General features: G+C 42.1%; 1 protein-coding gene and 1 long non-coding RNA gene across 7 annotated transcripts in view; both read right to left on the reverse strand.

Moving 5' to 3' along the window:
• Positions 1-16,646, reverse strand: part of SH3PXD2A (SH3 and PX domains 2A) — a 351,487-nt gene that overhangs the window by 250,136 nt on the left and 84,705 nt on the right. Inside the window, exon 1 of one of the 6 annotated variants that reach the window (XM_069098882.1) lies at positions 16,230-16,489. The exons of the other annotated variants lie outside the window; for them this stretch is intronic. Within the exon in view, the coding sequence (XP_068954983.1) occupies positions 16,230-16,262 (33 nt within the window). The 5' untranslated portion in view covers positions 16,263-16,489. Of the gene's footprint in view, positions 1-16,229; positions 16,490-16,646 lie in introns of those variants that run through there. 6 annotated transcript variants of the gene reach the window in all.
• Positions 516-9,692, reverse strand: LOC138169440 (uncharacterized). Its single transcript, XR_011170354.1, has 2 exons — positions 6,775-9,692; positions 516-1,027 (listed from the first exon to the last, which is right to left on the reverse strand). It is a non-coding gene; the product is annotated as an uncharacterized lncRNA (long non-coding RNA).

The following is a 16,646-nucleotide window of genomic DNA, read 5'->3' on the forward strand; positions in this document are numbered from 1 at the left end:
AATAGGGGCATGATAGACTGAGAACTACTTTGATGTCAAAGCAAAAAGAGAAGAGAGAGGAAAATAGTACTGAGGTGGGGGGAGGGCAGTATTAACCTCTCACAAAATTCAATGTAGTACTTATTTCAATAACATTTTTTGTGCTTTTTTTTGAGGAGGGAAAGTAGGGCAATTGGGGTTAAGTGACTTGCCCAAGGTCACAAGGTTAGTTTTGTGTTAAGTATCTGAGGCCACATTTGAACTCAGGTCCTCCTGACTCCAGGGCTGGTACTCTATTCACTGCACCACCTAGCTACCCCTTGATACCTTTTTAATGGTGAAAGAAATAAAAACATATACAAGCTAACAGAGGCAGAACTAGGTGATGTCCTGGATCTCCTGAGGATCCTCTAACAAGGACTTTCTCCCTTCCTCTGCCCCAAGGATTATGACCCTTTCTTTGTAGGGTCTATACTTGAAGCTGCCAGTTGTAGGTATGGGCTCCACAATCAAACAATTCAACTGAATTCAACAAGTGCTTATTAAGTGCAACAAATATTTATCAAAGCCAGTTCTGGGGTACATAAAGAGAGATAAGATACTCTGTTTCTTCAGGGAAGAAACTACAATCTAGCATGGAAGTTAAGATATACACATAAATACTTATACTTCCTGTAGTGAGTACATAGAAAAGATGGGGGCAGGGGATATTAGATCCAAAAAGAGACATTATTTTTAGCTGGGAGGGAAACAGAGAGAACTTCATGGACTCTGAGGGAGGGGATGGACCAAAATCTATTATATAAACAAAATGTAGTAATAAAATCGATTTTTGTTAAAAAGTTTCATGAAGAGGTGACATGATTATAATGAGGCCTTGAAGGATGGGATAGGATTTCATCAAAAATGGCAAGAGATCCAGTTCTAGGGTATATATTAGGAGATGATCCTTGGGGCAGAGGAATATAGAATGTCCTTGTCAGACGATCGTCAGGGGATCCAAGATATCACCTAGTTCTGCCTCCGTCATAGTAGGTATACGGCATAGCTTGAGTAAATGGAGAAAGGCAGGAAAGGAAGAAAGACAAGACAAGGTTAGGAAATATGTCCTTTGTAACCTAAGGCATACCTATGATATGATTGATCACCATTGGGGTGGCCTGCTTCAAGTCCTAGCTTCTTCAAAGTAATAGTCTAACGAGATTAACTAATTAGCTCCCATATACTTGATTAGGTCCATAGGGTAGAGGCCAGCAATAAAGATCAACTTTTTGGTTGCTAATGACCAGGGACTTTTCCAGCATCTGAGTCAAAGACAATACTGACTACTTCCCAAAGCTAAGAGTTAATGGGAAGCCACTAGTCTTCTGCTATAGCATATTTTTTCCAAATCCATGTTCAGCCATGGATGTAAAGGGTGTCTCTTTATGCTGGGTGGGGGTGGGGAGGTAAAGGGGAGGATCCCAAATGGAAAAGGCAAAGTTCATAAGGAAAAAATAAAATTGGGACAAGTTGCCAGCTGTGGCCTCGTAAAGCAGCCCACGCCAAGAGAACAGGCACACTCTGCTCAAACTGCCTGCCAGGCCCCCAGCTGCAGAGCTTGCTCAGTTTAATAAGATTTTTTTTTTCCTTCTGGGCAAAGGTATCTCCTGCCAAAAAATAAAAACACTGAACTGAGTGGAGAGAAAAAAAAAACACCAGTTTCATCCTCCAAATCCTGGCTGCAGGATGTTTCTTAAAGATATGTACTCTATTCCTCTCCAGGCTGATGTGGTCTTCTCTTTATCCTGGCCCAGGCATTAGAATTTGACCCACCCAGGTCAAGGAAATCACGAAGTAAGAAGAGGGAATTTATAATTTAGGAAATAGGTGAGCTTGGAAGAGAAGGATTCAGTCTGTAGGTCTGCCTCCCTTTCCAACTTCATGTCCCACTGCTCCTCCACTGCACACTCTCTGCTTCAGGGAGGTCCTCGCTATCCCCAGGCCACTCACAGGGGGAATCCACCTTGCTAATGATCCTCGGAGATCCAGATCAAGTCCTACCCAACCTCAGGATCTCCCCTGACCCGCTCAGCCCACAATAATCCCTCCCCACCACTGAAATCATAAGACCCTTATACTTTGTCAGTTCATAAGGCACTGTCTAAGCAAACCTCTTTCACTCTCCAGGCCTCAGTTTCTCCATCTGTAAAATGAAAGAATTAGCCTAAATGATTGCTAAAGTCTCTCTCTCTTTGCTCTAATAGTCTGTGACCAAATGACACCTTCTACTGCCTTGGTTGGTCAGTCAACTTTTCATGCATATAGGTCACCATTCCAATTGGACTATGAGCTTCTTAAAGATAGGGACTCTTATGTTATATTTCCCTTATCTTCTCTGAAGTTGACTCAAACCCACCTGGGGACAGGATACAGTTCTCAGTCAACACTGTTTGTTAGTTATCTTAATTCTGAGCTAAAATATGCCACCATCCAAGCCAGAGAAAAAATAGACCTTCCAGATCAGTTGGGTAGCTACAAAATGAAAACATAACATGTCCCAAGGGGAAGGCCATAGGACTATGAGTCAACAGGCCTTGGTTCTGGTCCAGGACTTCTGCCATTCATTCTTTTTTTTGTTTGTTTTGTCTTTTTGGAGGAGGGAAGGCAGAGTAATTGGGGTTAAGTGACTTGCCCAAGGTCACACAGCTATTATTAGGTGTCTAAGACCGAATTTGAACTCAGGTCCTCCTGACACCAGGACCAGTGCTCTATTCACTGCACCACCTAGCTACCCCTTGCCACTCATTCTTAATTTTAAAAAAACAACTCTTATTTTCCTCAGTATCCTCACCTGTGAAATGGAGCTAATGCCATGCTTTAGCATAATGAGGCCAAATGAAACAAAGTACATAGTGTTGAACCTGTTCAGGAAGAGTTGGGTTCTAATCCCACCTCAGACACGTAGCTGTGTGACCTTGGATAGAATGCTTAACAACTCTTGGGCTTAGTTCCTCATTTGTAAAATGTTCCAGGGATATCTTTAATTCCATTTGTCTAAAACTGAACTCATTATCCCTTTCCCTAAACCCTGTCCTCTCCCAAATTTCTCTGTCTGTCCAAGGCACCATCACCATGGGGTCTCGGGTTCCTAAACTCAGCGTTATTTTTGACTCCTTGATCTTCCTTATCTAACACTTCTTAACAGATGCCACATCCTCCTACTTCTACTTTCACTCTATTTCTTGCAGCTGACCTGTTCTCTTCACTCATACATTTTTGTTCAGGCTCTCATCTCCTCTGGCCTCCTAACTGGAATGCCTCCTCCCCACTCCATCCATCCTACACAACTGCTGCCAAAGTAATATTCTTTAAAAGCAGATCTGACCATGTGCCTCTCCTCCTCAATCAACTCCAGTGGATTCCTATTGGCTCTGGAATAAATTATAAACTCCTCTGTTTAGCTTTTAAAGCCCTACACAACCTGGTCCCAAACTAGCTTCCTACGCTCACTGGATTTCACTCTCCTCCTGGACTTTTTAATATGACCAAACTGGACTTCTTCTGACTCTGGACCTTGTTACTGGCCATCCCTATAGTGTGGAATGCATTGTCTCAATGCTCACCTGATTGCCCCTCTGTACCTTTAAGATACAGGTCAGGTTCTATCTTCTTTAGGATGACTTTTCTGATCTCCCAAACTTCTAAGCCCCTCCTGCCCAAACTACCCTGTATTTAAGGAATTTGTGTGTGTGTGTATGTATGTATATGCATGTATATATTTTTATTTATATTAGACTGTAAGCTCATTGTGGGTAGGAATTGTTTCATTCTAGCATATAGTGCCTCATTAATACTCGTTGATTAATTGTTTATTGACTAGACGGATTTTAAGGCCCCTTCCAACTCTACCTAGAACTATAAGGCCCCTTCCAACTATTACCTAACATCCTAAAGAAAGTTCTTTGAAAAATTTAATGCAGGGGCAGCTAGGTGGTGCCATGAATACAGCACCAGCCCTAAGGTCAGGAGGAACTGAATTCAAATTCAGCCTCAGACACTTACCAGCTGTGTGACCCTGGACAAGTCACTTACCCCAATTCCCTCCACCCCCCCACCAAAAAAAAACATTAAGTCAGCACTTCCCTCCTTTCTTTGCAAGGTGGGAAACTATGGAAAAATGGATACACCACATATAGTATCAGATTTGGCTTATGTGGTAAGTTGGTTATATGTTCAGTTTGGTTTACAGATTTAGTTTTGCTGAACTATTTTTCCTATTTTTTATTGTTTTAAGAGATAGCTCTCTGGGAGAAGAAGCAAAGAATGTTTTAGGTAATGTTAAAAAAAATACACACAATTTTCAAGAAGAAAAAAAAGTTCAATTATCTCCCATTTATCTTGTACATACATAATTCATACATAGCTGTTTCTATGTTGTCTCCCCCATCCATGACTGTGAGCTCATTGAGGGCAAGGAGAAACTGTTTTTCCCTTTCTTTGTACTCCCAGTGCTTGACACAATGCTTGGCACATAGTAGGCACTCCATAAATGTTTGACTTAAATAATTATTTATTATATTCCCTTACTATATACCAGGAACCTGGTAGGGTTACAAATACAAAAACAAAGCAGTCTCTGCCCTCAGGGAGCTTACATTTGACTGGGGGAAACAATATATACACAGACATGTAAATACATGGTAGATGCAAAATAAATGCAAAGATATTTTCTTTTTGAGAAGGGATAGAAAACTAAGGACTGAGGGGATAAGGAAAGGCCTCTTACAGGAAGTAGTACTTGAGCTGAACCTTGAAGAATGCTAGGGATTCCAAGAGGCAGAAGGTGAGAAGAGAAAGCATTCCAGGTATAGGGGGTCAGACTGGGCATAGACAAAGGAGTGGGAGATGGAATTTCATGCATGGGAAATAGCCAGTAGGCCAATCTGGCTGAATCATGGAATGCAGGAAGAGGAGTAATATGAAATCAATCTGGAAAGAGAGACTGGAACCAGATGGGGAAGAATTTTAAATGCCTAAAAGAGGAGTTAAAAGTATTGCACTAACATAAAGTATTCTTGTTGCAGCTGTTAATAACAACATTGGGAAAGTTACACTGGGTTGGCCCCAGCCATGGTCCTTCCAACTCAGGACTCTGAAGGAGGCTGTAAGAGAAGTGGGGGAGAGAGGCAGGGGAGCCCACTGTTGTTCTCTCCAAAATCAGCCTCATTCGTTAGAGGTGGTGATCTTGAAAACTCCCCTTTATACAGTCTCCAAAGAACTGTCAACCCAATGAATCAAGCAGTACCAAGGTTACTATTCCCATTTTACAGATGGCAAAATTAAAGATCAAAGTGTCTAATCTGACTTGCTCAAGTACATGTACCTAGTAATCAGGGGATCAGAGCCTGAACCCATATCTTCTACCTCAAAGCCCATTTACTGTCCTCTCTAATGTAGGTTGACTCCCATAATTAATTAACTTTTTACCAGTTTTCAAGACAGGTCTCCCAACCATCCTTAGTTCAACCTGAAAGCTCATTCTTCCCAAAATGAGCTTCTAACAAACACTGTGAAATACTTTATTCCCCTTGGGTTTACTCTCAGATCTGTTCCACTCAGGCTGGCAAACTAGCTCCTTCAAAGCTACACCCCATGGCTATCTTTCAACCAGCTTGCCACACTCCTACCACCTCTTCCTTCCCCACTTCCCCTCCAGCTTTCTTCCTTTGTCTTTTCTATTAGAATGCAAGTTCCTTGAGAGTAGAGACCCAATCTATCTATCCATTCTCTCTATCTATCTATCATCTATCTATCTACCGGTATCTATCTATCTACCTATCTACCTACCCAACTACTGTGAATAATTAACATTCTGAGTAGCAATGAAGCTGGGATGGATAACTACTGATGTGCAAAACTGGAGATTTTAGGTATTACAAAACTGAACAAGTCAGAGCTTCAGGTAATACCAAAGTCTGGTTATCTTCATAGGGAGTGATATTCTCTCACAGTCACTGATTGCTTCAATCAATTATTTAATCAAAAAGTATTCAATAAGCAACTCCCTGGCACAATGCAAAACTATAGGGCTACAAAGACAAAAATTACAATAGTTCCTGCCCTTGAGGAGCTTACATTCTAACAGGGCAGACAAGAAACATGTAAAATATATGTAAAACCAATACAAGGTGACCTGTGACCTTGATGGGAAAGCACTAGTAGCTGGGAGGAGCAGGAAAGACCACTCACAGAAAGTAGTACTTGAGCTAAGTCCTGAAAGAAAGAAACTATAGTTCCGATAGGCAAAGGTGAGGAAGGAGGGCATTTTAGGACATTGTATGTGAGGAATAGCAAGTGGGCCAGTATGCCTGGGCCACAGAAAGCCTCTGGGGAGTAATTTATAAGAAGAATGGAAAGTCAGAAATAAGCCAGGATATGAAGAGCTTTAAATGCCAAACCCCTGCCCTCCTCAGTTTCTTCATCTGTAAAATGGGAGTAATAATATCATCTACATCCCAGGGTTGTGATGAGATGAAATAAGATGGTATTTGCAAAGTGCTTTGCAAACTTTAAAGCAATAAATAAATTCTAGGTATTACTGTTGCTATTGTGATTATTATTATTAATTATTATTTAATAATAATTTAATAATAAAATTTCTTATTAAATATTATCATTACCCTAGAACCATCTTGCAAATGTCACAAAGGGAGACCAGGGGAGAAAGATTATTAATAGCTCAGTGCAAATCCCTCCCCATTGCCAGAGACAAGGGTCAAAATGGAGGCTCTAACAATGGAACAATCACATTACCATTGAAGGATGATTTGTTCTAGGCTGGTTGACTCCATGAACACGGAAGGGATAGCTCAAACATATGGGAGACTGGTAAACTGCCATACCTCCCTGCTGGAGTGAAGGTCTTGAACTATGACACAAACACTTCAATTAGTAGTCAGTTAGGAGAAATGCTTAAGTCCATATGTAATCAGTCAATTTCCAACCATTTAAAATGCATTCATTGGGTACAGAGACATTCTTTAAGAGTGGGAGAAGAAGAGAGTAGTCACAGAAGATAGTATGATATAGTGGCAAGGACATTGGCTTGGGCATCAGGACATCTCAGTTCTAGTTTGCTACAACTAACAATGTAATTAATCTTTGCTAAGGCATCTGGGTGGTGTAGTGGATAGACTGCTGGTCCTAGAGTCAGGAAGTTCAAGTCCAGTCTCAACCACTTACTGTATGATTCTGGGCAAGTCATTTAAACTCTGCCTTAATTTCCTCATCTGTAAAATGTGGATAATAGTATCTACCTCCTAGAATTGTTGTGAGGATCAAATACAATAATATTTATAAATCACTTTGCAAACCTTAAAGTGCTATATAAATGCTAGCTAATATTATTAATATTAATTAATTAATGATAATTAATATTAAGTCACTTGATTTTTGTGCCTTAGTTTCCCCATATGTAAATTGGAGGAGGTTAGAGTAGATTTCAAAGGGCTCTTCCAGCTCTAATGATCCATAATTCTATGCCTCCTTTCTGTTCTTTGAAAACAGTCACACTAATCTCCTCCCCCATAAAATCTTTTTAAACATTGTCTTAAAATCGAGTGTGACCATGTGTAAAAGGAAGAGTTGGAGACGTCACTGCTGGGACTGACTCTTGGCAGAATTTCTGAGTAGATAAGTTTGCCTTCCATCCTCACACTTGCCCTTTGAGCCTTTCTTTCCAGGCCAATGCCCAGCAACTCCATCCTACCCTCAATGATAAAATAATTCACTCTCAGAATTTAACTTAACATGTCACCCAAGATGAGAAATAGGAATTTTAAAAGAGGACACGAGGAAGAGAAGAGTGCTTATCCCAAATGAAGGACTCCCTAAATGGTAGAAGAGGGAGCTTTCTGAGGGAAAGAGGACCTTCTCAGCACCTCAGAATTCACCTTCCATAAGCAGCTGCCCATTCCATCTACTCCAAACCCTACATGGCTCTATGGTTAGTGATAAAGAATGCCTAGCTATCCAAAGATAGAAGACCTGAGTTCAAATCTTCCCTAAAATACTTCTTAGCTATGGAAAAGCTATTTAACTTCTTGGAGTCTCAGTTTCCTCATATGTATAATGGGGATTATATTTGCATGACCCACCTTGGAGGGAGAGTTATTGCAAAGAAATCACTTTGTAAACCTTAAAGCCCTCTCTGCAAGTGTGAGTTGTTATTGTTGACAACTCCCTAGGATCACAGGATTTTAGAACTGGGACAGACCTTAGGGTCAATCTTGTTCAACTTCTATCCCCCACACCTAACTTTAAAGATGAAACAATGGCACTTTGCCAGAAAGATGAAACAATATGCCCCAGGTCATAGAGGCATTAAGTACCAAGCATCCTCAACGCAGTTGGGAAAGGGCATCACAGAGAGAAAACCTCTTCTGAAAGGAAATACTGAGGGTCTATCTGAACATGAGTATAGTCTCTGTCCAACATTCCAAGCAAAGACAAACTAGCCCTGAGCTATGGCCAGGAGCATCTTCCCCAGGGTCCTGGGAGCCCTATTAGTCAGGCTAGAATTCATTTGTCCTTGAGGATTAAGTAGAAAGAGAGGTGAGAATGAGCAGCCAGAGCTAAGCTGGGAGCACTCACCCAATCTCATGGGTGAAATCACCTGTATACTCCACCCCATTGTTACAGGAAGGGATGTACCTGCCTTTGAATACACGAATGCATGCATGCACCCACGCACGCTGCTTCTGTTTACAGATGGCATATAGGCAGGGTGGAGGTGTTGGAAGATCCAGTCCTACTCTGAGAGGACCAAAGGGGAATGTGACAGGGACTTAAGGCTGGGACTATAGAGCTGAAGACACCTTCCCTCTCCCTCCTACTCTTCTCTGACCTCTCTAATAATACTCTGCATCAGAGGCATGACAAAAAGATTACAGGAGCAAGACCTAAGGCTACTTCTGCAAAGATGGTATTCCTGCCCTCCATTCCCCACACCCTGCTGGCATGGCCTCCCCACTCTCCTTTTCCTAACTAAATCATACCCATCTGTCAAGACCCAGTTCTTGTACTATCTAATCCAGGAAGGCTTCCATAACAAACCCAGCTCAGAGACACCATTCATTCCTATGAGCTACAACAGCTCTCATTGCCTTCACCACTTATCTCAGGGAGACAGAGATGACATCTGGGATTTCACCAGTAGAGTGATTCCCAGATGAAATTCCTTCTGCTGTGCAGGTACAGGTGCAGGCTGGCACCTTCTCTGCAGCTTACACTCTTAGAGAACTAAACAGAGCATTGAGAAGTGAAATCAAACAATCAATATGAAACTCAGGTCTTCAGGTTTCAAGTCCAACTCTCTATCGACTTACACCACACTGCCTCTCACCACTTATCTTAGTATTTATCACTTGGTATTGTTAGTAATAGATGATTAAGCTGGAACTTTGGGTTGGTTACTTCTATTAAAGGCCCACTCCATTGCTTCATTATAGCTGGAGATGACCCTGGGGCATCCAAGTTTTTGCCAGTGAACCATAATCTTTAGCAGGTTCTAATGGTTTAAGCTTAGGACCCAGGGATGGACTATATGTCTGTTGCCAAAGGACCAGCCTAGCTCAGTTCAGAGAAGCTTATCTCCAGACTTGACATGATGATGAAATACTGGTCATAGCAACTCTCTAAGAGTACCTCATTATAAATGCTTCCCCTTTACATCCCATGCCCCCACTTTTTACCTCTTTCTCTAGGGACAATACTCAAATAAATAGTACCCTTACTTCTCAAAAGGCCATGGAATATAGACCAACTTGCCATCTCCAGTGACTCCCCAGACCAAAACTCCCTCCTCTGTCCACCATACTCCTGTCATTAAAATGTAAGCTCCTTGAGGGCAATATCCTCAGCACTAAATCCAAAGCTTGGAACATAGTGAGTGCTTAATAAAGTGATTTTTCATTTATTCCTTTCTCCTAAATTGTAGAGGAGTTGTATAGGTAGAGATGGTATCCATGACAAAGAAGTTACAGAAACAATCTTTGCTATCAGAGGCAGCATGGTACAGTGGAACCAGCCATCAATCTGAAGTCTGAGGACCAGGGTCAAAATTTTGGCTCCATCACTTCCTATTCACATGATCCTGGGTAAGTCATGTCACCTCTCTGGGCCTCAGTTTGCCTATCTAGAAAATTAATAGGATTGTACAAGATTACCTCTAAGGTCCAGCTCTAAATCTCTGAATCTTTTCTTCTATATGAGTCTTGCATTTCTTCAATAAGGCAGTGAGCTCCTCGGTGTACAGGAAATCTGTCTTCTATTTCTTTTCTACCCCCATTCTCACCCCAAGGCCTAACCCAACAGAATAGGGCCCAAAGGATCATAGGACTTGGAACATGAAAAGTCACGATCTAGAGCTAAAAAGAACCTCAGAGGTACATCTGGTCCAATTACTTCATTTTACAGATGAGTAAATTGGGGCTTTGAGAGGTTAATGTGATTTATACAAGGTCACATAGATAGTATGAATCAAAAGCAGGATTCAAACCAAGGTCCTTTGACTTCAGAGTCAATGGAATACCATGCTGTATTCCAACACCCTTATTTTACAAATGAGGAAACCGAGGCCTACAAAAAGGAAGTCATTTTCCCAAGCTATGTCCCACACAGCTAGCTTATGGAGGATTTGAACCTAGTATTCTGACTACAGATCCATTATTCTATCAGGAGGCTGGTGGATTTACTGAATACAAATACATTGGCCAATATAAGTAGCTCAGCCCTGATTCCCATGATTGCCCTGGGCATTTCCCCCTTGGTAAAGGGGAGAGGAAATAATCCCCTCTTCATGTGTTCCCAATGCCCAGACTGACAGAGATCCCCAACAGCTGTTGGCTTATTTCTAGGCATGCCTGGTCAAACAGGCACCACTCCCTTTTCCAGACAAGTGCATACAACACAACTATTACAGGCAGGAAGAGCAACCACATGAGGTGGGGCCTCTAAGGAATGGCAATCACTCACTCCCTTGGGTGGGCGAGGCAGTTGAATAGGACGCTGATGCTGAGACTGAAGATTTGTGACCTGCCACCCACGTATGGCCCAGACTCAGGGAATTCCTGCCTTCGTGCCAGGGCTCACTCTTCAGGGGGTTCCCTTGACTAGTTTCATCCTAGTTTGCACACATACCAATCTGGATCATAGATAGCCATTGTCAAGATGAGGGTTGTAGTGGTGTGACCCTACATTGGGAATGTACTGCTCTAAACAGAAGTCAAGAAATTAATAGTCATATATAACATTTAAAGAAATCCTGCCTCAACAGGGATCTAAATTTCTTCTCCTTTCCTACCCAGCCAGATGAGCATTTCCTTTCAAAACTATCACACAGTCATAAAAGCAATATCTGCTCCTCAGTGTTCAAGCCCCTGAGATAAGGGGTTAATTAAAAGCTCTTAAAGGGCATGGCTCCATCCCTGGGAAAGGGTATGTGCTCATCTTCAATTCTGCTCAAATGCTAACCAACCCTTGTCCCTCCTCCACCAGGGAGCTCAGAACCTCTAATCCTTTTACAGATTTGGGAAGTGAGGAGGAAAAAGAGAAAGATGAATCGAAATACATGAAGGCAGAAAAGCACAACTAAGAAAAACAGAGAGACAAGGAAATGGACACACTGAGAAAATAACAGCAAGCTTTGGCAAGAAGACAGGTACATAACAGAATGGCGGACAGATTGCCACAAAGAGAGAATGACAGGGAGGGGCCACATTCTTCAGTCAGGCATTGGAGGATCCTTACCTATCCTTGCAGCTTTAATCCACACCATTCACCATTATATACCAATATTTCAATCAAAATGAACTATTCACTGTCCACTGCATTTGCTCATGATATTTCTTATACTGCCTTCCAATCTTTAGAGCTTTACTTTTTCCTTTCCCACCTATCCTTAAAGACCCATGGGAATCTCAAATGATATTCCTCCTTTGTCAGCTCTAAGATGGCAGGGACTACATCATATTTACACTTGTTATCTCCTCCAGAACTTGGCACAGTATTCTGTACACTATGTTGATAAACTTTTGTTAAACTGAAGGGAATTCCTCAATCCTATCCTTCCCTCTTAAAACCCCACCCCCTCCAATCAGACCTTACTTCTCTGTACAGTTAACCCTTCTACATTGCAACTTTGCCCACAGCTGTTTCGATATATCAAGGGACTGGCATAAGAAATTAAATGGAAACTTGGAGGTAGGTTTATGGAAGCCATAGACAACACACAAAGGCCAGAAGATGAAATAAAAAATGTTTAGAAACTCAGAAATGCGCAAAATATATGTATAGTATTGTATACTATCAACATATTTTATCTTTAATACCACAAATATATACAATTTCTTTTCTAAAGTTAAAATAAGTAAAAAGTTAAAGTTTTAAAAGGCAAAAAAAAAGTTAAAGTTTGCAGAAAGAAAACAAAAGTCAACAAACAACACACAAAGGGTAGTACTTTTGCTTAACATTGGCCTACATATAGCCTATGACCAAACACTTAACCCAAATTTTACAATAAGGTGCTGTAAATACCCCATAAAAGAAAAAGAAAAAAAAATCTGACTTCTTCTCTAGTACAAAGAGAGGGCCAAGAAATTTTAGGCAGATTTTCCACCATGTGGAAGAGATAACCATACTCTGTTACCACCCACTTCCTCAAAAGATCATCCCACTCTACCTAGCATTTTATTGACTTGTCCATTTGTTACATCACAGGATCAAAGATTCAGAGGTGGAAGAGACCTAAGAAATCATTGAATCCAGCCTCTTCATCTTATAGCTGAGGAAATAGCCTCAGAGAAATAGAATAACTTGTCTAGAGTCACACAATAAGTATCTGAAGCAGATACTTATACAAACCCAAATTTCCCTAACTCTAAGTCTAGCACTCTCAACATTAAACCAGATTACAATTATTTATATCATAATCTCTCTGAGGTGAGGAATGAATCAATCAACCAATGAAAAAAGTATTTCTTAATTAATATGTGCCAGACACTGTGCTAAGCAGTGGAAATTTTTTTTTAATGGCCAAGAAAGACAGTCCCTGCCCCCAAAGGGTTTAAAATTCTAATAGGGTAAATGACAGTTGAGAGACAGATAGAGGAATGTGAGAATCAAGGAAGGGTGAAGTCACAGGGAGGGTGAGTAGAGTCATTGGGTAGTTTAATGTCACCCCCTTTCTATTAGCAACAACAATATTGAATTAATTATTGTTCACAGAGGAAAAGATAGAAACAGGGTAAAGGCATACAATGACATGAAAGAAACCAAGCATGGCTGGGTGATTGTTGGCCCTCACCAATCAACAGAGACAGTGTCTTCTAACAGCTTCACAGACTCTAAAAATTGGTAGGAATCACAGTTCAAACTAATCCAACTTAGACCTGACAAGCTGAATTCTTTATAAAGCATCTTTAGAGGGGAGGCCAGGTAGCACAGCGAGGGATGACCTAGGGATCGAATCCGGGCTCAGACACTTAGCACCCACCCAGAAACACCTGACCGTGTAACCTTGTAAGTTACTTAACCCCAACTGCTTTAAAAAAATTAATAAATAAAGTATCCTTAGGATCCCTTCTAAAGCATCTCCAGCAAACGTCCACCCAGCTTCTCCTTGAAGACTTCCTGGGACAATTCAGTCTACTTCTGGATAGCTCTAATCATTAGGAAGCTCTTCCTCATACCCAATCAAAATCTCTCTCTTTCAAACTTCTATCTTTTTCTCCTTCTACCCTAAGGGGCTAGAACCTCTTTCACGTGATAGACTTTCAAATATTTGAAAATAGCTTTCATGTCCTCTGCTAAATCTCCTCTTCTCCAGGCTAAATATACTCACTCAGGTCTTTCAACTGATTATTTTCCTGCTTTCTCACCATCCTCATCATCTTCATCACCTAGCACAGGGCCTTCCACTTAGTAATTGCTCAGTAAATGTTTGCTAAATTGAATTTGACACATGCCCATTTTCATCTCTCCATCCACAAAGAATTAAAAAAATGATTGCCCTCCTAAACACCCTTCCTAATTGTGTTACCAGGAGCCAAAAGGAAAGGTCTACAATGTGGAGAAACACTAGGAATCCTAAGTAGTCACTTTGGCATCCAAATATCTACTGCCCACCCTTACATTGGCAGAGCACCAGTTTCCTGACCCCTTTGGCTCCCAGGTGGGTACTGAGAGGATTGAGACTAAAGCAATCAGTCTATTCTCCCAGGTTCAATGGGAATCTTCCAGGCTCAGAGGAAAAGAGAGCTCTACTCAGAGCTAATCAACAGGATCCAAGCTTGTCTCTGCCCTGGCTTCTAAATCCACCAACCTACACATTCTCCTTTCATCATCCAGGCCTGACATTCCCTGCTCTACTTTTCCCAACCCATGGGTTCTACCTTGTCTTAGAGGCCCATGATGTCTCCTGTATCTGCTCTACAAACATCTGTTTGACCCTCTCCTCTTCCCTCCTTCCCTATAGCAACTTCAAGCAATTGACAATTGTTGTCCATGAGGCACAGATCCAAAACCCTCATCATCACAAGGACCAATCCCTAAACACTTTATACCAGGGGTTATTGACCTTTTTTTTTTTTTTGTATCATGGACCCCTTTGGTAAAGCCTAGGATGAGCACTTTACAGAATAATGTTTTTAAATAATAGAAGGGCATACTCATTTTGGCTAGAGGTTAGTGAAAATAAAGATGTGATATTTTTTCCTATCCAAGGTTATGGTTAAGAAGCCCTGTTCTTACTCTTCTAATTTGTATGGAGACATTCCCTTCTCCAAATCCCCAGTGTTTTCATGAGAATCAATCAGGCCACCAGAAACTGGGTCAGATTCTTGGGGGAAACACCCACTCATTTGGGAGGGGAGAAATATCATGGGGAAGACCTCATGCTCAGATGCCTGAACAAGATATTGAAGTGGACCTTGCCTTGGAAGAATGAATAAATGATTTGTCACAGCTGAGATCAGAACCTGTGTCTCTCTAGGCATCTGAACCATAGGCTCCCACCACTAGACTGATTGCTTCCTGTTTTGGAGGAAAAACATATATATACCTGAATGTTGCCTATTTAGCTCAAATGGCCCCACCTTTTTATGCCTCCCTCTTTCTCCCCCCTCCCTTCCTACTTTACTCCCCAGGTAGGCCTTGAGCTGAACCCTCCAACTGAGCTGAACTGGCCACTTTGTTCTGTTTGGCACCAGATAAATGTCCCCTAATTAGCAGACAGAAAGACAGAGCCAAACCTTGGTCAGCATTTCATACCAGCCTCAGATGATTTACTGCTACCTCACAGGGGCCCCAAGGACCTTTCATAGCAGAGCTCCCTACCAGCATTCTCTATGGCCCAGTGGGAGATTCACCGAGAAGGCACAAAGGATAACTTTGCAGCCTATCTCTGCAAAGATGTGAGAACATGGCTAAGAGGACCCCCTTCAGGGACCAAAGTACTACAAGACACCCAATAAATCCCACATAGACCCACAGTTTTCCTTCTTCATGACTCAGTCAACAAACTGGATGAGAAGGGGGGGGGGGGTAAATTTACCGTTTCCTCCCATTTTCCCCACTCTCAACTGTTGACTGTTTTCTACCAACAAACTAGTATCTTTCTCCCTCCCCCATACCCACCAAAGTAAGACTAACACAGTATTATAAAATAAAAGCACCATAGGAGACAAGGAATTCAGTGTTTGCTGGGTCTAAGCAAGATAGACTCAATAGAGCCAACATCTTCCAGCCCCAACAAGTTCACTCAAGAGTTTCTCCAAAGGGCAAAGAGACGCACCCGAGAGAAACACTGTACTCTCCTATTAGGAAACCCTGGAATCAGACTCCCACTGTTTGCAGTGCTGTCTGATGTGACTAATTCCATTAACATAGAAGCCAAACAGAGACTGTTCCTATCAGCAGGAGGTGGGCAGGGATGCCAAAGCTTGGAGTCATTGGATTTGGGGAGGTACACTGGAGAAACCAGATAGGATGGCCCAGCTAGAGGAGGGGTGGGGAAGGGGGTGGGCTGAGAGCTGTGTTAGTTCAGCAGGAGCTACACCAATCCCATGCAGATCCCTAGCCTGTCTCTTCTACCAGCTGCTATCTCTGGATGAGAATAATACCTTCAGCCCTCCCCCTTCACTCTTTCAAAGTGGTAATTCCTCAGGGAGACGATTTATACAGAACACCAGTCTTATAAAGATGTCACTCACCCGTCTGCTCCCAAAGAACTTCTTCCCTTTCATTCTCTGAACTTGGGGGGGAGGTTGTCCCCCTTCACACTTTCCAGCCACTATTTCCAGTTGGTTTTCAGGAGTGAGGGGAGAAGAGGAGAGGCAGGAAGCTGGTTCACCTAAGCTGGCTTCTTCTCCCTACGACAGTGCTGAGGCTGAGACTGAAGGCAGCCAAAGCAGCACTCAGATGCCTCCCCAGCACATCGTCATCACCTGATCACTATCCTAACCACCTCACACCAGGAAAACAAGGTGTGCAGTGGAGGGCAGCCCCAAAGCTGGGTGTTGGCTTGACTCAGATGGGGCTATTGGAGGAGCTGGTGTTGATGATTCAACATGCAAGTAGGAGAGCGGGAGTGAAGGCAGTGGGAGCATAGGCATAACTTCAACAAGGCA

Source organism: Petaurus breviceps, unplaced genomic scaffold (assembly GCF_028583685.1).
Source record: "Petaurus breviceps papuanus isolate PSGF00001 unplaced genomic scaffold, PetGlider_PUasm1.0 37, whole genome shotgun sequence".
In the NCBI taxonomy this organism is placed as follows: Eukaryota; Metazoa; Chordata; class Mammalia; order Diprotodontia; family Petauridae; genus Petaurus; species Petaurus breviceps.